Here is a 24,522-nt window from a genome sequence, read left to right on the forward strand (position 1 = left end):
GGCACTTTGGGAGGCCGAGGCGGATGGATCTCCTGATGTCAGGAGTTCGAGACCAGCCTGGCCAAAATGGTGAAACCCCCATCTCTACTAAAAATACAAAAAATTAGCCAGGTGTGGTGCTGGGCACCTGTAATCCCAGCTACTCGGGAGGCTGAGGCAAGAGAATTGCTTGAACCCAGGAGATGGAGGTTGCAGTGAGCCGAGATCACACTAGTGCACTCCTGGGTAACAAGAGCAAAACTCCATCTCAAAAAAAAAGTATGAGTTGTTTTACATATGGTACTATAAATATAAGTTATACATATTTATATTTGTTTATATATGTTTCCCACTGTCTTTTTATTGATCCTGATTTTTGAAAATTAAATGAGAGTATTGAGTCAGAATCTCCCTCTAAGGTAGAGTGTTATTTTGTTGCCTATTGTTATAGGTGAAAAACAAAGTTGAGAAAGGTTTGGAATCCACCCATGGTCACTTAGCTACTTTGAGTAGAAGCTGCTGCACTGTCCACCTGGCCACATTATCTGCAGGGGTCTGGGGCAAGGACCACATGCTCTTTGGAAGAGGCTTTGGTGAAGTAGACTCCATTCAATGAAGGTGAAGGAAAGCGTGGAGGCTTTGAGTTTTACAGTCCAGTCTTCACTGTGGCGGTTTGGTAGAATTCTGACGGCTTTAGGCTTGAAGGCTCTGGTCCAGCCCCCCTTCACCTCCTTTTTGCCCCTAGATCCCAAACACACACGTGAACATGCATGTCCAGACAGAGGCAGAATGGCCATTGCATTTTTCTCTCTGGGCTCCGCGGCAGTGTTCACAAATGACACTGAGTAAAGCCCTTGAACAGGGTGGGGAAAACAGAGGACTGGAGGTGAAAATGGGAATGGGAGAGAATAATCTGGGTGTCAATAGGCAAGGTGGGGCTCTGTGAGTAGCTGATAGAGGAACGAAGCGAATGGGGAGAACTCTCTAATGCATGGAGGCTAGGAGAGAGCCACCATTTGTAGTCTTGAGGGGATATTTTGCCTGAACCCTGCTTGCTCAGGTGACCGGAGGAACTAGCAAGATAATACAGACCTCTTAATTTGCCTGGCATGAGAAGACACAATAGATACTGTCTCCAAAAGGAAGGGATTACTGAAGCAGGTATCTTCTAAGCAATGTGAGGGTGGACTCCCCTTCGCTGCAGTGGTATTCAGGATAGCTGGCTGGAATAAGATATTTTCAAGGATTTGACTCATGCAGGACACAAGCAATAAGGATGAGAGTTCTAACACCAAAGCTCCAGGAAGTAATTCCAAATTCTCATGGCCTTCATGTCAGCTCGCAGGAAGTGGGAAATGTTCTAGGAATTCCGTAAAGGCTGGGACCTGCCACTCCAGGGCCCGAGGGAACCAGGAGTTCTGGACCAAACATAGCACCAAGGCTCATCACAGTTCTAGCTTCTCATAGGACAGTGTTCATGGACCATCCCCATCTCATTTCCTCCCCCTGCCTGTATCCTTCCTTAAATGGGATGCTTAGGGTCAAATACCGCATTCTAAACCATCTGGCCAGAGCAAAGTGGGGCTGTTATCAGTGGTGTGGTACAGTAGAAAGACATTAGATTAGGAATCAGAAGACCTGTGTTCTAATTCCATTTCTCTACTGGCTGGCTGCACAATATTGGGCAAATCAGTTAACATTTGAGCCTTGGGAATAATAACGTAATATCTGTCCTATAATAATATGGTATTATCATATATAACTATATATTATTGTAACATAGATATGCATATTATAATATATAATATCGAGCCAGATAAGATGAGTTTATGGTACAAGTAAGAAGTAAATTGCTAGACACCTGCTAGATATTGTGCTTGTAAGTTTGTATACACATAGCAGAAGACTGTGTTGATGTACTTTACGGATGCTTTCTGTGGATTCATTTTGTTCCTTTGAATGGGCCACACTTTTCTGTTTCTTTGTATGCCTTCGCTCTTTTGTTGAAAATTGGGCATTTGAAAAAACAGCTACCTCTCCAAGGCTGCAGACTAGCTCAGTGCTGCAGAGGACTAATTAGTGGCGCGTGTTCTAAGCCTAGGATCAGGCTTGCATGCAGCCTTCACATCTTTTCAGGCCTTTCCTGGGTATGCATTTTCCCTGGGCTTGTGTGTGTGCTTTTTTCCCAGTTCCCCAGTAGACACAGTTGCTTTTAAATGTTTTAATTTTCTTAGGAGTCTCACCCCTGCTGCTTGTTGGGGCTTTAGCTATTCTATTGTATCCCTCAATTAGTAGCCCCCGTGTGATTTTCATGAGTCATCCCCACTGCTCCTGTGGCTTCTCCACGTTTGAGATCCCAGCTATGCCTGTTTGGGCCATTTGAACTCTGAGTCAGATGACACAGAGACCAATCAGGCAGCTGCCAAACAGGTTAGAACTTTGCAAATTAGATCTGCCCACTCTCTCTGGCTTATAGAAGGGGACTGGGGACCTGACTGCACTTGCCCCAAATCACACTGCAATGTGCTGGAGTGAGGCGGGGAAAGGGCGGGTGAAAGCACCATGACGTTTCCTACCATTTGAATGTGGCTTTTCCTGGACTAGGCATTTGTTTGGTTGCTGTAGATATTTGACTGGTTCCAGAGTTTCTATAAAGTTATTTTGGCCGGTCTCTAGTTGTTTATTTAATGTTTCCATGGGACAATAAGGGCCTGGAAGTTCTGAGTCTGCCATTTTGCTGATATACTGTGGTGGTTTTCTTAGCAACTATATCTTACTGCTGGCTCTGGGTCAAACTCTCATGTCTTTTTTTACATGAACTGTCAAACTAGGTCTCCATCATCCCATATATGTGAAGTTGATTTTTTTTTTTTACATAAATGTAACTTTTGTTTTCATCTTTTTATCATTTTGGTTTGGCCCTACATTCCAGCTCAATTAGATCATTTTGTATCTGATTAATCTCCCATATTCTCTATTTTGTAGATTTTTGAAATCTATAAAACCAACAAGCATGTGACCTCTGCCTGTGTCATAGTCACTGTCAACAATAGGACTCAGGACTCAGCCGAGTGTAGTGTCACATGGCAAGTCTCAAGTCTCTGCAGACTTAATTTCAGGGAAAGTCCACTTTCCCTGAAAGTAACACTACTATGTGATTACTAGTCAAATCTCTGTAGTGTAACCACATGAGAAACTTTGATAAGTGCCCTGTAGAAATCAAGATACATTGTATCAGTGGTATTTTCTAACTCACAAGTCAGCAACCTTTCTGTAAAGGACCATACAGTAAATGCTTTTGGCTTTGTGGGCCATGTGGGCTCTTGTGCAACCTCTCAACCCTACCATTGTAGTGTGAGAACAGCTATAAACAATGTGCAAATGAATGGGTACAGGATGTGTTCCAATACAATTTTATTTACAAATGAAATAAAATTTACAAATCTGGCTGCAGGCCCGATTTGGCCTATGTGCCATAGTTTATTGACCCCTGCCTAAGTAAAAGGGAAATTAAGTTACTTTCAAGTAAATTTTATTTGCAAACCCCTTCAGCACTCATCATTCGCTGTAGTATTTTATAAATACACAACCATATTTGCTAAGATTTAAAGTCAATGTGGTTGGGCGCAGTGGCTCATGTCTGTAATCCCAGCACTTTGGGAGGCTGAGGTGGGCAGATCACTTGAGGTCAGGCATTCGAGACCAGCCTGGCCAACATGGCGAACCCTGTCTCTACTAAAAATACAAAAAGTAGCCGGGTGTGTTGGCGTGCGCCTGTAATCCCAGCTACTCAGGAGGCTGAGGCAGGAGAATCACTTGAACCCGGTAGGCGGTGGTTGCAGTGAGCCGAGACTGTGCCACTGCACTCCAGGCTGGGTGCCAAAGTGAGACTCTGTCTCAAAAATAAATAAAAATAAAGTCAAATATACTGGTTGTAAACCTTTATTCCTATTTTTTTAAATGGCAATATTATTTGTCTCCAACACTGTTCTCACTGTGAATGAATTATCTAAGGCTGGATACTCTAAAACTGCTTCCATAAGCAATTCCAGCACCCTGAGATGTAAGTTAGCTGGTTGTAGGACTTGAACGGATTGAAAAAGGAGGCCTGCTCCTCTACTGTCTGCTTTCTTCTCAACGTTTGCTTTGCTCTTTCCTGTTTAAAAAATATCCCCATGGAGAAAAACAAAACCCAGCAAACAAGGAAGGGCCGGACGCAGTGGCTCACGCCTGTAATCCCAGCACTTTGGGAGGCCAAGGCGGGAGGATCACCTGAGGTCAGCAATTCGACATTAGCCTGGCCAACATGGTGAAACCACATCTCTACCAAAAAAAATAAATTAGCCAGGTGTGGTGGTGGCATATGCCTGTAATCCCAGCTACTCAGGAGGCTGAGGCATGAGAATCATTTGAACCCGGGAGGTGGAGGTTGCAGTGAGCTGAGATTGCACCACTGCACTCCAGCCTAGGTGACAGAGCGAGACCCGGTCTCAAAAAAAAAAAAAAAGAGGAGTTTTTTTCTTTTCTTTTGCTGATAACAATATCCTCTCAAACAATGTCTTATTTTTTTCTTTGAATATGTCCTAAAAAGGTCAATGTTCCCTTTGACTTTTCATTGGTTTGGTTTGGCCAATAGATACAGTCTTCATAGTCTTATCCATCATTTCTGTTTCTCTCACTCTCTATAGAATCCTCTGCTTTACTTTCTCAATCCTTGCTACTCTGCTTTCTTACCAGTGAGAATTCTGCTTCTTCTATGGCCACCATGCCTCTACCTTTCCTCTGTCTCTTCTAAACTCCTCCTGCTTCCCACAGTCCCTGGAGAAACCGACATCCGGATGTCTTCCTGCTTGGTGAGCAGACCAATCTTTAGAGGGCATTAAATGAAGCTTCTATAGGAAGAACTTCACTTCACTGTGTGTGTGTGTCTGTGTGTGTGTGTGTGCGTGTGTGTGTGCATGTGTATGACTGTGAAAGAGTACTGTGTGGAGCATTGTTACAGAAGGCATGAGCAGGTGGAAGAATCGCTAGTGACTGCTTGCTGTAGCATCCTCTGGTCATTGGGCAACTCTATACAACCTAAGGCTTGTTCAACCATGTACATGCTATATTCTGACCTCATCCACTATTGCTCTTCCTTGAATGTCATTTCTTTTTTTTTGGCCTCAAGTGATCCACGCACCTTGACCTCCCAAAGTACTGCAATTATAGTGTAAGCCACTGCACCTGGCCTCATTTATTTCTTATAGTTTGTCATGAACGAATTCTAGAAATTGTTCTGGTGCTTACATCATGCAACACTTTCTCTGTACCAAGTAACCAAGGGATTAACAATCTTTTTTTCTGAATGTTTTACAGCACTACCTATACAATCATTTTCACATGAAAAAGAGTCTCACCAACACAGACAACACTCGGTCCCAGTCATCAGTCGCCCGGGTTCCAACGTCAAACCCACTCTCCCTCCAATCCCTCAGGGCCGCAGGTAGACTAGCACTTGATGTCTGATCCTAACATGGAAAACCTGCTCTGCTGATGTCGAATTCCTTGCCTTACCTGGCCATGGGTCCAGCTGTTTCTCACTCAACCCATTACCCACGGAAGAATGCTCTACCTGCCTTAATTCTCTCAATCATTTTCTTTTGTGATTCTTTGGCTGGTGTCTTTTAGTTTTTTAATTAAAAAATTCTTTCTTAAATTATTTTTAAAGATGAGGTTTTTTTTTTAAATGTGAGTTATTCTTAGCTTTTAAAAATGTCATTTCATTTTTTTTCTATAGCTATAAATAATTTTTTCCAGCTGCTCCCTGCTCGGAAATATCAGATGGGAAAATCTCCCAAGATCTCTGCACTGCGATACACAGAGTGGCTTTCTGATATAACCAACTGGGATTTTGCTCTTAAAATTTCAATATGTCCATTTACAACATTCTTGTATGCTCTAGAGGATTGATTTATTTTCTTCTGATTATGAAAAGATTGCAGAGTTCCATTTAACTTGTCGCCAACATGGTATTGACTGTATCTCTCATAAGGAATTAATGTAATTTGGGGGGGTTCTTGACTTGCTTTAGCAACATGAAAGAATAAAGAGTAACAGTTGATTCTTTTATTTCACCCTTCTTTGACTCTGATTAGGGACTGCTTGTGATTAGATATACTTTTAGACAACTTACATCATCTTTCTGGTTTCACTCCTTGTCTTAAAAAGAAAAACCTCCATTGAGCAGTTATAGACAAGGCTGGTATTCTGCTAGTATGTGCCAGTAAGGCTATCCTGACTGTTAAAACTTTGAGATACATTCCTTTGTACTGGTAAATGGTCTTTTCTCCGATTACTCTGTGCATGATGACTAGTGAAAAGAGAAGCCTCCACATAGTACTATACTCATTGTTAAACATTTTGAATATCAGACTCCTCTAATGACTTTCCTTTTTAAAATATCAAAACCCCTTTTAATAATCCTCTTCCCTGTGACAAATTTGGCTATAACACAATTTGCTGTTGGCTCTTGTCCTCCCCCAGTCCTGCTCTCAAACAGGAGCTGATTAAAGTTGTTTTCTTGGGGTTGGTGAGGGTGGAGCAGGGGGACCATGAAGGAGATGACCAGGTTGGGCAAGGAAATCGGAGGAGTCTTTTCTGGAGAAGTGGGGAGGAAGAGGGTGTGTTGCTGTATTCCAAGAATCTTCAAGAATAGTTTAACTTTCACAAGTATCATCTAATCTTTAAAAAGAATTATGAAATATTTTAGGGACAATAGAAAATATAAAAATAATAGTTCTGATCTAAGACAGCATGGCAGAGCTGCACATTTCCTGGTTTTTCTCATCGAATACAGCTAAAACCCTGAACATTATAGCTCAACCTCTGAGAGGTCAAAAGAAGGCAGATGGGCTATGGATCTCAGAGCCCGAGTAACAACATGGTGGTGAATCCTCTGAGTTTGGTTTTCCTCATATATCCTAAACTGGATGCTAGAGAAATTAAAATTCAAAGACACTAATGGATACATCAACAAAAGCCCCAGCGAAAGCCCACTCTCTCCAGCCAAGGGACTAGGAAAGGGACAATCTCAAAAGATAGAAAACTTTTGATCATGGTGTATAAGCTTTTTGATGTGCTGCTGGATTCGGTTTGCCAGTATTTTATTGAGGATTTTTGCATCAATGTTCATCAAGGATATTGGTCTGAAATTTTCTTTTTTGGTTATGTCTCTGCCAGGCTTTGGTATCAGGATGATGCTGGCCTCATAAAATGTGTTAGGGAGGATTCCCTCTTTTTCTATCAATTGGAATAGTTTCAGAAGGAATGGTACCAGTTCCTCCTTGTACCTCTGGTAGAATTCGGCTGTGAATCCATCAGGTCCTGGACTCTTTTTGGTTGGTAAGCTATTGATTATTGCCACAATTTCAGAGCCTGTTATTGGTCTATTCAGAGATTCAACTTCTTCCTGGTTTAGTCTTGGGAGGGTGTCTTTGTCGAGGAATTTATCCATTTCTTCTAGATTTTCTAGTTTATTTGCATAAGAGGTGTTTGTAGTATTCTCTGATGGTAGATTGTATTTCTGTGGGATCGGTGGTGATATCCCCTTTTTCATTTTTTATTGCATCTATTTGATTCTTCTCTCTTTTCTTCTTTATTAGTCTTGCTAGTAGTCTATCAATTTTGTTGATCTTTTCAAAAAACCAGCTCCTGGATTCATTAATTTTTTGAAGGGTTTTTTGTGTCTCTATTTCCTTCAGTTCTGCTCTGATTTTAGTTATTTCTAGCCTTCTGCTAGCTTTTGAATGTGTTTGCTCTTGCTTTTCTAGTTCTTTTAATTGTGATGTTAGGGTGTCAATTTGAGATCTTTCCTGCTTTCTCTTGTGGGCATTTAGTGCTATAAATTTCCCTCTACACACTGCTTTGAATGTGTCCCAGAGATTCTGATGTGTTGTGTCTTTGTTCTCGTTGGTTTCAAAGAACATCTTTATTTCTGCCTTCATTTCATTATGTACCCAGTAGTCACTCAGGAGCAGGTTGTTCAGTTTCCATGTAGTTGAGCGGTTTTGAGTGAGTTTCTTAATCCTGAGTTCTAGTTTGATTGCACTGTGGTCTGAGAGACAGTTTGTTATAATTTGTGTTGTTTTACATTTGCTGAGGAGAGCTTTACTTCCAACTATGTGGTCAATTTTGGAATAGATGTGGTGTGGTGCTGAAAAAAATGTATATTCTGTTGATTTGGGGTGGAGAGTTCTGTAGATGTCTATTAGGTCCACTTTGTTTAGAGCTGAGTTCAATTCCTGGATATCCTTGTTAACTTTCTGTCTCGTTGATCTGTCTAATGTTGACAGTGGGGTGTTAAAATCTCCCATTATTATTGTGTGGGAGTTTAAGTCCCTTTGTAGGTCACTCAGGACTTGCTTTATGAATCTGGGTGCTCCTGTGTTGGCTGCATATATATTTAGGATAGTTAGGACGTGAACAGACACTTCTCAAAAGAAGACATTTATGCAGCCAAAAAACACATGAAAAAATGCTCATCATCACTGGCCATCAGAGAAACGCAAATCAAAACCACAGTGAGATACCATCTCACACCAGTTAGAATGGCCATCATTAAAAAGTCAGGAAACAACAGGTGCTGGAGAGGATGTGGAGAAATAGGAACACTTTTACACTGTTGGTGGGACTGTAAACTAGTTCAACCATTGTGGAAGTCAGTGTGGCGATTCCTCAGGGATCTAGAACTAGAAATACCATTGGACCCAGACATCCCATTACTGGGTATATACCCAAAGAACTATAAATCATGCTGCTATAAAGACACATGCACACGTATGTTTATTGCGGCACTATTCACAATAGCAAAGAGTTGGAACCAACCCAAATGTCCAACAACGATAGACTGGATTAAGAAAATGTGGCACATATACACCATGGAATACTATGCAGCCATAAAAAATGATGAGTTCATGTCCTTTGTAGGGACATGGATGAAACTGGAAAACATCATTCTCAGTAAACTATCGCAAGGACAGAAAACCAAACACCGCATGTTCTCACTCATAGGTGGGAATTGAACGATGAGAACTCATGGACACAGGAAGGGGAACATCACACTCCAGGGACTGTTGTGGGTTGGGGGGAGGGGGGAGGGACAGTATTAGGAGATATACCTAATGCTAAATGACGAGTTAATGGGTGCAGCACACCAACATGGCACATGGATACATATGTAACAAACCTGCACATTGTGCACATGCACCCTAAAACCTAAAGTATAATTTAAAAAAAAAAGATAGAAAACTTTTAGACAATAGCTGCACCACTCCAGCCAAACACCATGGATTAAACTATGCTCCCTACCCTGTGAGCCAAGGCTCTCAACCTCTTCTGGCTGTAACAAGGTTCTCCTCCTTCTCTCTGCTGGGATAGTATCAGAGAAGGTGTTGTGGAGAGCCAGGACTTTAACCACTGCCCAATATTAATGAGAATGCCCTCCCACAATGTCATTGAAAGCCACCTGGGGGCCCTGGACCTATTCCTCACCTGGTAATAATGAGGAACCTCTTCTCCTTCCCACTGGAGAGTATCAGAAAAGGTCTCATGGAGAGCCAGGACTCTCACCATCAACCCACGTCCCTGCAGTGTTAGTGGAGGCCATGTGAAGAGCAGTGACAAGGTGCCTCTCCCCCTCCCAGTGAGGGTGGTTCATTTGAGGCCTCGTGGGGACCCTAAACTTCTACCCCAAAGCATTAATGAGGCATCACTGCCCTCTTTCCCACCCTGGGTGTCAACAGAGGCCAAGTGGAGAACTTGGACTTCTCTCTGTATCTGCCAGTCATGAGTCAGTGCCTTTCTGCCCCACTGGTATGGTGTCAGAAACGTCCTACTGAGATAACAGATTGAAATAAGATCTGAAGTCTCATTAACACACTATCCAAACTGTCTAAGATATAATTAAACCACTCACCATATCAAGAATTAGGAAAATGTCAACTTGGATAAGAAAAGACCATTAATATATGCCCACACCAAAATGACACAGATGTTGGAATTATCAGGTAAGGATCTTAAAGTAGCAATCGTAAAAATGCTTCAACAAGCAATTAGGAACATGACTGAAACAAATGAAGAGATAGATAATTTCAGCAAAGAAAGAAAACCATAGCAAAGAACAGTAGATATAAAGAAGAACCAAGAGGAAATTTTATGACTAAACAGTACAATCACTGAAATTTTAAAACTCATTGGATGAGCACAAGAGTGAAATACAGAGGACAGAGGAAAAAAACTTAATGAACCTTAAGACAGAAGAATTGAAATTACCCAATCTGACCAACAGAGAGAAAATAGACTGAAAAACAATATGAGTCCCAGGGATGTGTAGGACTATGTGAAAAGATCTAATGTTTGTGTCATTGGAGTCTAGAAGGAGTACAAAAAGAGTGTGAGAGTGAAAAATATTTTTTTAAAAAATGATCCCAAATCTCTAAATTTGGCAAAAGCCAAAAACCTACAAATCCAAGAAGCTGAGTGAATCCTAAACAGGATAAAGCCAAAGAAATTCACAAGACACATAATAATCACACTACTGAAAACCAAAAACAACACAAAATCTTAAAGCAATGAGAGGGAAATTATATCTTAATTATAGGGGAAAAAACAAATGATAGTGGACTTCTCATCAACAACCATGGAAGTGGTATATTTTGAAGTATTCAAAGAAAAGAACTGTCAACTTGCAATTCTATATTCAGTGGAAATGTCCTTCAGGTATGAAGGAGAAATCAGGACATTCTCAGATGAAAGAAAACAAAAATAATTTGTTGCCAAAAAACCTATCCTAAAAGAATAGTTGAAGGAAATTATTGAAACAGAATGGAAATGATAAAAGAAGGAAACCTGAAAGATCATGAAGAAAGAAAAATAGAAAGACTAAAATATGGAATACTACGCAGCCATAAAAAGAATGAAAACCTGTCCTTTGTAGCAACATGGATGCAGCTGGAGGCCATTATCCTAAGTGAAATAACTCAGAAACAGAAAATAAAATATCACATCTTCTCACTTATAAGTGGGAGCTAAACAATGGGTACACATGGACATAAAGATGGCAACAATAGACACTAGGACTGCAAAAGGGTGAGGGGTGATATGGTTTGGCTGTGTCCCCACCTTAATCTCATCTTGAATTGTAGCTCCCATAATTCCCACCTGTTGTGGGAGGGACATGGTGGGAGATAATTGAGTCATGGGGCACTTTCCCCCATACTGTTCCTATGGGTAGTGACTAAGTCTCATGAGAACTGATGGTTTCATAAGGGGTTTCACCTTTTGCTTGGTTCTCATTCTCTCTTGCCTGCTGCCATGTAAGATGTGCCTTTCACCTTCCACCATGATTGTGAGGCCTCCCCAGCCATGTGGAGCTGTGAGTCCATTAAACCTCGTTTTCTTTGTTGATTACCCAGTCTCTGGTATGTTTTTATCAGCAGCATGAAAACGGACTAATACAGGGGGCAAGTCTTGAAAAACTTTCTATTGGGTACCATGTTCACTATTTGGGTGACGGGTTCACTAGAAGCCCAAACCTCAGCATCATGCAATATGCCAGTGTAACAAACCTGCACAAGTACCCCCGGAATCTAAAATAAAAAAAAAAATACGTTGAACTGAATAAAAATGAAAATATACCCTATCAAAATTTGTAGTATGCATCTAAAACAGTGCTGAAAGGGAAATTTATACCACTAAATGCCTACATTAGGCAAGAAAAGTCTTAAATCAATAAGCTCCTACCTCATGAACCAGAACAAAAGCAAAATAAAACCAGATCAAGCAGAAGAAAAGAATAAAGAGCAGACATTAATGAAAGTGGAAAAAACAACGGAGGAAAATCAATAAAACAAAAAGCTGATTCTTCAAAAACATAATAAAATGGACTATTTAGTAAATACAGATGAAGATAATATATTTTAATACAAATTACCAATAATATAAATGAAATAGGGGATGAAACAACAGACTCCATAAATATCAAAAAGATAATAAGGAAATACTACAAACAACTCTACATTTGTAATTTGACAATTTAGATAAACTCATTTCTTAAAAACCACAAACTCGCATAACTCACGCTCCATGGCATAGATAATTTGATTAACCCTATAAATATATTAAGGAAACCGAATAATTAGTCTGAATTAAAGAATTTATAATTGAATTTGAAAAAGAATCTCCAAGCCCAAATGCTTTCACTGAAGAACCAATTGCTAACAGAAGCATTCACACCAATTCTATACAATCTCTTCCAGAAAACAGAAGAGGAAGGAAAACTAAACAACTCAATTTATGAGGTCAACATTACCCTGATACCAAAATCAGACAGACAATATAAAAGAAAACTACAAACCAATATCACTTATATATGCAAAAAAAATTTTTTTTTTTTTTGAGACAGAGTCTCGCTCTGTCACCCAGGCTGGAGTGCAGTGGCGCCATCTTGGCGCACTGCAAGCTGTGCCTCCTGGATTCATGCCATTCTCCTGCCTCAGCCTCTCAAGTAGCTGGGACTAAAGGCACCCGTCACCGTGCCCGGCTAATTTTTTTTGTATTTTTAGTAGAGACGGGGTTTCACCGTGTTAACCAGGATGGTCTCCATCTCCTGACTTTGTGATCCTCCCGTCTCGGCCTCCCAAAGTGCTGGGATTACAGGCGTGAGCCAACGCACCCAGCTGCAAAAATTCTTAACAAAATATTAGCCAAAAAAGCCCAGGACTAGATAGATTCACAGCCAAATTCTACCAGTTGTACAAAGAGCTACTACCAATCTTAATGAAACTATTCCAAAAAATCAGGAGGAGGGATTCCTTTCTTACTTAGTTCAAAGAATTTTAAATTCCCTTAAGACTTCCTTGTAGATCCACGGATTAGGTAGAAGTGTGTTGTTTCATTTCAGATACTTACAGATTTTCCTGTTACCTTTCTGTTGTTAATTTCTAGTTTGATTTCATTGTGGTCAGAGAACATACTCTATATTATTTCAATTCTTTTTTTTTTTTTTGAGACAGGGTCTCTCTCTCTGTTGCCCAGGCTAGTGTGCAGTGGTGCCACCATAGCTTGCTGCAGCCTTGACCTCCTGAGCTCAAGCAACCCTCCTGCCTCAGCCTCCCAACTAGCTGGGAATACAGCTGTGTGCCAGTACACCTGGCTAATTTTCTTTTTTGTAGAGATGAGGTCTCACCATGTTGTCCAGGTTGGTCTTAAACTCCTGGCCTCAAGTGATCCTCCTGCCTCAGCCTCCCAAAATGCTAGGATTACAGGTGTAAGCCACTGTGCCCAGCCTCAATTCTTTTAAATTTATTGAAGTTCTGTGGCTCTGGATGTATTCCATCTTGGTAAATAGTTCATGAGCAAATAAAATTCAGCAATACATAAAAGGTGTGTGCACTGTGACCAAGTGGGATTTAATCCAGAGATGCAAGGCTGGTGGGACAGTTGACACCCACCAATGAAATCTATCATAATAATAGGCTAAAGAGGAAAAATCAGAATATATAAATTGATGCAGAAAAACACTTGACAAAGTCCAACATCCATTCATAATAAAAGTCTAGGAATAGAGGGGACCTTCCTCAATTTGATAAAGAACAGCTACAAAATATCCACAGTTAAAATCATACTTAGTGGTTACTGGCAGAATGGTTTCTCTCTGAGAATAACAAGGCAAAGATGACTACTCTCATCACTCATTTAACATAGGACTAGAAGCTCAAGCCAGTGCAATAAAGTAGGAAAATGTAATAAAAAAATACACATTAGAAAGAAAGAAATCCTTATCTGCAGATAATATTATGATCTACATAGAAAATTCCAAGAAATCTAGAAAAGAAAAACTCTTAGAATGACTAAATGTGTTCCTTAAGGTCTCAAGTATCAAGATCGATACAAAAAATCAATTGTATTTCTGCATACTAGCAATGAGCATTTGGAAACAGAAATTAAACTACACTCACTCAACAAAATGAAGTTTTTAGATGCAAATCTTTTAAAAATGCACAAGACTTATATCTTACAAGTGAAAAAGAATAATATGCTAAAACTCTAAGCCCATAATATACCCACTTTAAGAAACAAAACGTTACTAATATATTTAAAGCCCATTTTGTATCCTTTCTAATTATATTTTCCTGATTTCCCACTCTGTTGTAACCATTATTCTCAGTTTAGTTTTTTATCCTTGCCATGAACTTTTTACACTTTTGGTATATCTGTGTCTATTCCTAACAATATATACTGCTGTTCTCCATGAGTCAAAACTTCATGTTGTACTACATGTATTCAGCAATTAACTTTTTTCTCAACATTATGTTTGTAAGATTAATCCACATAGTTTTTATTATTGTAGTTTTATACTTTCCATTGCTATATAATATTACACTGTAAGAATATATGGTAATTTACTCACTTTTCTGTTGGTGAATACTAAATTTGTTTCTACATGTTTGTTATTACAAAGGATGCAGCTAAAAAACATTCTTGTGTAAGGGTGGAATTGCTGTGTTATAGGTATACAAATATTTAACTATCAGATATTACTATAGTGGTTGCTGTAATATGCTCGCAGCAACACGTAAGAGGGTGCTCATTTTTTCACATTTTCAACAAGTGGCATTAATAGTCTTTTTATTGCTAATCCAATAAATGTTAATGTAATCTCATTGTGGTGTTTAGGTGTTTAGTTTGAATTTCTCCAATTGTCAAGTAAAGTTGAACCTTTTAAATAAGCTTATTGGCCACCTATGGTTCTCTTCTGTGAATTGCCTGTTTATATGTTTTGCCCAATTTTAAATTGAGTTATTATCTTTTTCTTATTGGTTTGATGTATTTATATATTCTGGTTAATAATTCTTTGTTAATTATGCATATTACAAAGATCTTTTTCCAGGTTGTGACTTATTTTTTCACCTTTTAAAATGTTATATTTTAACGAATACAAGTTTTTTATATGGCCAACTTTGTCAATCTTTTTCTTTTTGATTTGTACTTTTTACATCTTATGAGTTTCTTTTTTATCCTATTGTCATAAACATTATCTTGGACATTTTTCTAAATTTTTGTTAAGTTTCGCTCTTCCAATTTAGGCCTATATTTTACTTGGAATGAACTTCTGTGTATGATGTGAGATAGGATTGAATTTTTTTTATTCCAGTTGTCCCATTACTCTCCCCTCCTAGTTTGTAAGACCCTCTCTCTCATAGATTGTTTCCATAAATGCTTGGATTTATGTACTAAATTCTACAAATGCCTCACTTGGAGTTGGTTAGAATTACATTTAATTCAAAAATTTGAGGAAGCTTCTCTTTTTTTTATGATACTTGCTCTCCCTATCTATAAACATTCTCTAGGTTTGCATTAATTTCTTCAATAAAATTGTATAATTTTCTCCATAAAGGACAAATGTATCTTTAGTGAGATTTATTCCTATATGCGTTTTATCTTGGTTGTTGTAAATTGAATGTTTTTAAAGGTTATATTTTCTCTGTGTGGTGTATAAAATTAAATTCATTTCTACAAATAACCCTGTGTATTAATTCTGACAATGTATTATAGATTATTTCAGGATTTCTATGCAGATAGTATAACAAACAATAACAATATTCCTTTTCTTTCCATCCGTTATTATTTTCTTTTTCCCTTTCCTTTCTTCTTTTCTAAGCTGCACTGGAGACAATCTTCAATACAATGTTGAATAGAAACAACGATAACGTGCATCCTTGTCTCACATCTGAATCTGTCTAATCCTTCACTATTAAGTGTGAAATTTGCTATAGATTTTAGGTAGATAAACTTCTGTGGAAAAAGAAGTTTCATTTTCTTCCTAGTTTAATAAGAGTTTTACCATGAATAAGTATTGATAAGAGGGTGTTTTCTTTGTAGGTACAAACATTTGCAGTATGTATTAATTCAATCATATTCATTGTATTATTCAAACCATTTATTTCCTTTTTCATTTTTTCCTACCTATTCATACGGATAGATCAAAAAATTTCTACTGTGATAGGGTTTCTGTTCCCTTCTCTTCTTTCCTTTCCCTCCTTACCTCCCTCCCTTCCTTCCTGTATTGCAGGATGATTGTAGAAAAGTCAGTGGTATGTAAGAAATGCTTACAGAAGCATCAGAAGTAAATACCACACAAAAAGCAAGGAGGGGTAGGAATATTATAATCAGACAAAGTAGAAGTCAAGACAAAAATCGTTAAATGATCCATAAAACACCTTTTACATTAAGTCAGGTACATTCCATTATTAAGATATAATAACAGTTATAAGCCCTTATGAATTGAATAACATGACATCAAAGTATATAAGGCAAAAAGTATAAGAAATGTAAATTACTTTCTGTCTGAATGACAGTACTATCATTTATAAAACTAACAGAATTGCTTATTAAAATCTCGTGATGATTAAGCTAGATAATGCATCTATGGTGAGTATGAATACTTCAGGCCACAAACTTTTAATTTTAAGTGCAATCCAAAGTGAAAGAATTAATCTTATTCTCAGTCAATTCAGGACAATCTCAATTAATTCACAGTTTCTCCTCTCTTGCATTTTACTTCGGATTTTATCCAACTTCCAGGGGGTTGTGGGGTTTCAAGGCATCAGGGGAGACATTAGGTTTCTCCCTGCATTCATAAGAAAGTCTTGAGTATTGTCTATTTGCCAGAATGCATGCCTGGTTGTGGCTGCATCCCCATCATTCTGACCTCTCCAGGTTTGTGAACAATCTTCTTCATGGAACTTTGGTTCCCTTCATGAAAACACATAATAAACCAACTGCTCCCTGTGCCAAGAGCCAGGCTCAGCCCTTCTCTGCCTTGACACACACCTGGTCTTCCCCTGACTAGGGGAAGACATATTGGGATGTGGACATATTGAGAACTTGGAGAACCTGATGCCTGGTAGAGCTCTCTCTGGTAGAGCCAGGCAGTGGGCATGAATGCCCTTCCTCTCAGAGTCCCACACTCAAATGAGATTTCTATGGTACCCAGGTCCCTGAGGTTATGCCTCTGAAGTAATTGTTCTCAACCTTGTCTGCATATCAGACCCTTTATAAGCTCCCAAAATACCAAAGCCCACTATCCATCCCAAGCCAATTAAATAAAAATCTATGGGCAGGGAAGCTCGGGCATTGCATTTTTTTTTTAAGTCCCCAGAGTGAATTCAATGTGCAAATAGGTTTGAGAACCGCTGCTCCACAAGGTTGAATGGGGGCTTTCTAGAATGATTTTGTCAAATTTTTTAATTTTTGGCCTTCAGCAGTTTATGAGTGATCATATTAACCAACCTCATTAGCATAAAGTATATTATACTTTTTTAGAATTACTAATTTGTTGAAAAATGTGTTATTTTACTGATTGGGTTTACTATTGTTCATATGCTTATTTTTTATTACTGTTTCCTTCTGAACCACAAATTGTTGGCTCATGTCTTTGTTACATTTTTATTCTGGGATGTTAGTGTTTTCTCTTGTATTTTTGTGAGAGTGATTCAATATTAATAATAGTCTATTCAATATTAACTATGTGGTTCCCATTTGTTATAAATATTCATCTTAATTTGTTATTGGTCTGCACTTATTTTAAATAGAGAAGTTTTTAACTCTGTATGTTCCTGCGAAGTGTTTGGTTGTGTATACACATGAATCCTGTCTTCCACGAGTAGCACTGTCCAATAGAGCTTTCTGTGATGATGGAAATATGTAGAAATATCTACTTTGTCCACCATGGTGGCCACCAGCTCCGTGTAGTTGTTGAGCACTTGAAGTGTGGCTGGTGTGACTGGGGAAATGAACTTTTCATCTTACTTATTTTTAATTAATTGAAAGGTAGATAAACACATGTGACTAGTGACTACCACATTGGACAGTGAAATTATAATGGGTTTATCATTATGGTTTTGTGCTTTTTGACCCAACAGTCATTTTGAGAGTTTTCTTCCTTATAGGTTCTAGTTTGGGTGAATTACAATAAAGAAATAAAAGAACGGCTTATATAGTTTATGTTTCTAAGTTTTATTAATGTTCTTTGTGCCTTATGATAATGTGCTCAATTTTAGAAAATCAGTGGAATTGAAAAGAAAATCTGTGATATAAAATTTTGCTACATCTACTAATTCAATTGTACTGATTATGTTATTCAAATTACCTAGATACATCCTCTTATTTTTATCAACTTGTTCTGTAATAGATGGTGTGGGATTTTAGTACCTACTTATAATTGTGTTTCAGTCTCTTTCTTCTTATATATCAAATAGTTTTTTGCTATATAAATTTTGATGTTATGGTAATCAGCTCATAAATGCACAGGACTATTATATTGTAATTACAGATTTCATCTTGTTTCAATGGAAAAGAGTCCTTTTTGTTTCATTGTTGTATTGAATTGTTTTTGCTTTGAACTTTCCTTTGAAAATATCAGTGCCACCTGTGCTTATTTTTATTTGCCTTCTATACCTATCCTTTCAATCTTATCTTTTCAATGTAATTTAATTTTGGTCTCACTCTTGATCTTCTTTAACTCAATTCAAATCTGTCTTTCATTTCAATTGTAGAGCAAAACTATTTTCATTTATTTTTCATACTAAGTTCAATCCTATTTCTACCATTTTGTTTTATATTTTTTATTGAGTTTGACACTGATGTTTTTCTGTTTCACTTATTGGTTTATGCTTTTTGCTATACTTTTTTTTGCTCTTTTCATTTACAATAATTTAGAAGGTATATTTTTCTCTACTCTGATGTATATCATGGTATTTAATTTTTTTTCATTTCCCCCTGTCTTTCCCATTCCCACAATTATAAGTTTAATTAGAAATTACAGACTCAGTTTATAGAATCTCATCTCCATTTATTTTCAAATACATCTTTAAGAGCTATTTTGGCTTTATACTCAATATTTATGTTATTGCAATTCTCTCTGAACTTTTTAGTAATTTAAATGTTTACTACCAATTGTTTTATACGATAACTGTCTCATGGTCAAATTCTTGATCTAAAAGCCAGAAGAGAAAGTGAGGGGAAGGGAGCATTTTGGAAAATATACAGTAATAGAAGAGTCTGCTTGATTTCTGTATTTCAGCAGGAGAGATGAGAGGTGAGAAATGACTGAATTTTTTTCTTTGCATTTATTTTGCTATTCCCAAGATATATATGTTTTTTTCTGTTATGCTCAGGATACTGTGCTCAGTGGAAATACCAAGACTTTGGCATATGGACTCAACTTTAGATGTTATTTCTAGTGCCAGTTACTCTTGTTAATGTTGAAGATTTTCCTGGATTTTATCAAGCTATTGTCTTTCACCCCCTTGATAAACTTATTGAATGAGAAGTTTAGGATAGGTAGCTGCCAATATGCTACCACATTAACCAGGTTTATCTGCACTCCAATTTCTAGAGAGCACTATGTTTTCAAAAGTTCATAAAAATGTGTGTATTTATGTATTTTTATATCATCTCATTCCAAAAATATTTGAGAATATTTAGTAGTAAATTCAATTCAATTAGATAAAGCACAAAAAGGACAAGGATATTGGGGCAGAAAGAAAGACAAATGTTTAATATATCAAATGCAAGCTCTAATTGTTAGAGACACAAAATTAAGCTTCCTGGTAGCCAAAGCAAAGAAAGAAGCAAGCTCCATTCCACAGTATCAAGACTCATGGTGACCCTAAGACCTCAAGTCAAACAATTGCTCAGAAGCAGCACAGCTTTTCTTGATAATGACTTCAGAGACTTACTTTCCCAATTCTCCCAAAGGAGGCACTGTATGAAGGTATGGACCACACTCTCAGTAGCTTACAGGCATTAAATACAGTCTTGAGTTTGACAAAGCCATTTCTATTTCTTGTAATGACATCTAATGTAGACTATAGAATACGAAATCACAATTCTCCCCATCCCCACCAAAGGTGTGATTTGACAGGTCTACATGTCTAACTATGTAGGAAGGCACTATTATAGAATGATTCGCTGTGGGAGACTGCTGTCAGAATTCCTGAGTTCAAATCCTGGTTCAGCCCTTTGCTAGGAGTCTGACTTTAGGCAATTTACTCCGCTCTCTGTTTCTTCATCTGTTAGGCTTGGTCACGGAAGGACTGATGGTGGTGTCATTCACAGAATAGTGGGGGACAGGGTGGGGGAGATGGATGGGGGCATATCATGAATCAGGTTGAACAATATCAGGCAGGCCTCTAGCCTCAAGTCCTCAATTCCCTGTGGCTGCATCTTGGAAGAGAATTAATAGTCAAGTGGTGGAAAATAGAAGAGAAAAAAAAAGAATTCCATTGATTCTAAGAGGACATTTTTCACACTTTAATATCTCTAAACTCAGGGCACATTTAAAAATTGATGGCATGCCATGGCTGAACAGGCAGCATTGTTTTTCTTTCTTGGTAGAATAGAAAATGACGTTGTATATTACAATGTACCACATCCTAGATTCAATAAATTATGGTAGCAATAATTATTGTAAGAGACCAGCCGCTCCTCAGGGGCAGCCAAGGTCTGTCTGGGAAGGTGGCATGGATCTGGCTAAAGTTCTGACAATCCAAGACGACCATGTCTGTCCAGTTAGGGTGCTGTCAGGTGAGAAGGTGTTCAACAGAAGCACAGTTCTCTTATTTTAGGAGGAATCCTTCCTAAGGCTAATCCTTGCTGCCGTTCCCAGCATCCTCATAATGATAAAGAGGAACCAAGCAGCTGCTGCATATAGCAGGAAACTCCTTTTGTTTGCCAGGGAGAAGAGTCAGCCACAAATACACATGAGCATATGCAGGTCAGAGGGAGGCAGGGAGCAAGTCGACAGCCTGCCAGGGGTCTCTCCAGTACCACTTCCCTATGGTTATATGTTTTTTTTCACCAGTCAGCCAGGACTGTGGAGAGATCATCGCCAGTGGATGCTTTCTCTGACCTTTCCTTCCTGCATGCTGTTGGCAAGACTGGCCCCAAATCCAATGGGAAGGATATCAGAGACCACCGGGTTTGGGGCACAGAGAAACTCACAAAAATGTGGGAGAAGCAGAACTAGCTACACCATACCCATTTTGGAAGAGGCTACATCTACCTTCAAGGGAAGTTTATGCCCCATTCCCCGTGAACTGTCCATGTAAAGTGCTTGTCAAATGATCGATGCTCCATATAAACATGAGCTATTTTCCTTTTATAAGTTTGTTTGCCCAGACAGGTTTGGAAGGTATGGAAGATCTATTAGGAGATCCCAGAAATGCAGCTCTGCATTTCATGGTGTGTGGGAATGCTGGGGGGGGGAAGACCTAGAAGTGCCCCTGTGGGTTGAGGGATCCATGCACCTTGGTCTGCCCTTGGCTGTCCCAGCTTATGTCTATTGTCCCAGCAAAATTATTAACAGAGGTCCCTGTCACCCTCAAAAGTATTCTCATGCAGACAATAATTTCATGATCTCTCTACAGGTGGCTCATATGAGTCCAACTTTGTTTCCTTTCATACACATGAGAAATAATTTAAATATAGAGAGATTAAAAATGGAATCAGTAAGATATTCAAATGCTTGAGAACACGAATCTCAAACCCAAGAAATCAGGAATAAATAAAAACACACATAAAAATAAATACCATAGTATAGGACATTTCTATATTAGACTTGTTAAATGTAGACACTTGAGAAGTTAAGAGAACTATTCTAAACCAACAGTTCAAACTAAGTATTTTTAAGGTATAACATTAAAACATGTAATAATAAATCTTAAAGGACAAAATAGAGAACCTAAATATTTAAATAGATAAATTGCACAATAAGATGAATATAAATAGAAAACAAAAGAATAAAAATAAAGTGAGAAAAACTCATTAAAGCAATACACAGCTGCATGTAATACACACATATATGTTTACATTTGTAATATATGTATAGATACATAATATTTATCTCCTTAGCAAAACAAATAAGCCAAAATCTAAAAGAGAAATGGGAAAAAATGAAAATTAGGCCTTAGCTAGAAGTCTATGAATAGCAACAACTCTTAAATTCTGTGGTCAAATGGCCTTCTCACAGTGCGGTGCCCACGCAATGTCTGTGGCAGGGGGAGAAGAGGTGTGGGGGCGCCTGGAAAATGTACCTTTCCTTCCTCTCCCAAATCACATCAAATCCCCTAAAACAAACACTTCTCATAGCAATATTGGTGAGACATTGCCTGCATATTCGTACATGTGCCATTTAGATTTCCAAATGCATAAGCATTCTATGTTATCATTTTTTACTTTTCTGAAAAAAACCTTTCCTAAAGAAGTTGATTAATGAAAATACCCCAATCCTAAATGCTATTAATAGCACAGGGTGTTGTTTAGAAAGATGATGAAATTAACACATGAAGAACAGCTACTCAGTACAAAAATCAGCCTAGCACCAGACAGGATCTATGGTATTACTCTTTTTAAAAATCACAGGCAGGAAGTTTCGTCAAACAAGAACTCTAAAAAATCAGAGCAATTTGATTAACTAATTACAATGCTTCCATCAATCAAAGTGGCTCCACTAAGGTCTTATACAACTTGGTTGCATTTAAAAAGGAGAAAGTTCTACAGTTATACATTTTCTCTTGTTTACTAACATGTAAAAAACTTCAGGTTTTTTATTAACCCAGGCAGTTGTTGGCATGAGAGATTAGTTTTGCAATTTGATGAGGTGCATTCCACAGCACGTTAAATTAGAATCCCAGATACTTAAGCCCCAAATCTAATTTTCACCCTGGTTTATAAGGTTCTCTTGAAAATTCTATTATCCTAATGCATGCCTCTAATTCTCTAACTCCTATAAAAGACCATGCCAATTATAAAGTCAAAAATATTCTGAATTGCCACTGTGGAATATTTAAATTTTTATATTTACTGGATCATTGAGCTTAGGTACAAAGCTCCAACCTATTTACCTAAAATTGCAGTTCTTATAAATTGTAGCAAAACTCTGGATCTAACTATGAATTCTGCAAAATAAGGATTTGATCAAGCCACTCAATTTGCCTAAATAATAACTACACTTGCTTGTTCTTGGGCAGGTCCTTAAAAAACTAATCAGTATGTAGTTCAGAAAGCCAGAGGATGGAGGGAAATGGAGACACAGGGAAGGCAAGATAATGGAAGGTGAAGGATGCTGGTTGATTTCATTGCACCAGTGTTGACAACGTGATTTTCACTTATGAAACTGAGCTACGGATGAGAATGTAAACATTTCCTGTAACTTTCCCCAGGACACTGCCCAGATCACCAAAGTGCTTGCTCCCTCATCTTCTCAGGTCTTTGCTGACACATCAATGTCTCAGGTCTTCCCTGATCATCCTATTTAAACATCTCTCTGTCTAGAGCCCCCACCTACACCCCACATCTTTCTCTTTCCCTGCTTCATTTGTCTCCAGAGCACTTTTCAACATCTAACATTTATTTTAATTATGTATCATGTTTACCATTTGTTTCCTCTTATAAAACTGTAAGCCCAGAAAAGTAGAGATAACCTCGATTCTAAATTTCTAGATTGTGATTACCTTGTTTTGTTAATAGGACCTGTTGCTTGATGTTGCTAATTTTTGGGCTTTATGAAAATGCTATCATTCTGTTTGTTGTCTCCTGAGCCTGGCTTTTTATGATCAACATTATGCTTTTGAGATTCAGCTTTGTTGATGGCTGAAGCTATAGTACATTCATTACTCTTCCACTTTTCCATTCTCTTGTCAACAGCAATTTTGGTCTTTCCAGTTTTTTGCAAAGCAAGCAGTTCTATTATGAAAAATCTTATGTATGTCTGCTGGTACACATGTGAAAGAGTTTCTCTATGGGTATATCCAGTAGTGGAATTTCTGGTTGCAGGGTAGACAGGTCTTCTTATTTCCCAAGTGGGCTCTACCAATTTGAGCTACACAGTAGTATATAAAAAGTTTCTGTGAGTACACTGTTTGTCCAAACTTAATATTTTCCAGCTTTCCAATTTTGGCCAATCTGATGAATGTAATGTGATATGTCACTCTGGATTTAAAAAGCATTTCTCTAATTATTAATGTAAACAAGCATCCTTTCATATTTAGTGACAATTGGGTGTTTTCTATTCTGTGAAATTCCTATTTTTGTGAAATATTGTTTATGTCTTTTTTGCCTGTTCTTCTATTTAGTTGTCTTTTCCTTACTGATTTTAGGAGTTCTTTCTAAATGCTGTCTATTAATATTTTATCTGTTGTACATACACAAACATGTTCTCCTAGTTTATGGCTTAATTATTATCCTTTCATCTTTTTTCCCCCTCTCTTCCTTGTCACACTTTCCCCTGGAATATCTATGGATTTGGAACAGGAGGAGAACCCATTCATGTCAACTTGATTCGTCACATTATGCAGAAATTCCCAATAGACTCTTCCTTCCTCTTAAATTTTCCCATTCCTAGCATTTTTGGTAGCCTCTCCTAGATAACTTTTCAAAAAAAAAAAAAAAACAAAACACAAATAGCTAACCCCTCTGGTGTGCAAATTATTCCGTTTCATT

General features: G+C 38.0%; 1 protein-coding gene across 3 annotated transcripts in view; it reads left to right on the top strand.

Moving 5' to 3' along the window:
- The window catches only part of LRGUK (leucine rich repeats and guanylate kinase domain containing), a 157,178-nt gene that overhangs the window by 128,847 nt on the left and 3,809 nt on the right, over positions 1 to 24,522 (top strand). The window contains exons 20-21 of one of the 3 annotated variants that reach the window (XM_058426864.1): positions 5,338 to 5,464; positions 5,759 to 6,080. The exons of 1 other annotated variant lie outside the window; for it this stretch is intronic. In XM_058426864.1, coding sequence (XP_058282847.1) covers positions 5,338 to 5,464; positions 5,759 to 5,768 — 137 coding nt within the window. In that variant the 3' untranslated portion in view covers positions 5,769 to 6,080. Of the gene's footprint in view, positions 1 to 5,337; positions 5,678 to 5,758; positions 6,081 to 24,522 lie in introns of those variants that run through there. One more of the 3 variants, XM_032753545.2, reaches the window with a different exon arrangement.

The sequence above is a fragment of the Hylobates moloch genome, unplaced genomic scaffold (genome assembly GCF_009828535.3).
Source record: "Hylobates moloch isolate HMO894 unplaced genomic scaffold, HMol_V3 SCAFFOLD_1, whole genome shotgun sequence".
NCBI classification, from domain to species: domain Eukaryota; kingdom Metazoa; phylum Chordata; class Mammalia; order Primates; family Hylobatidae; genus Hylobates; species Hylobates moloch.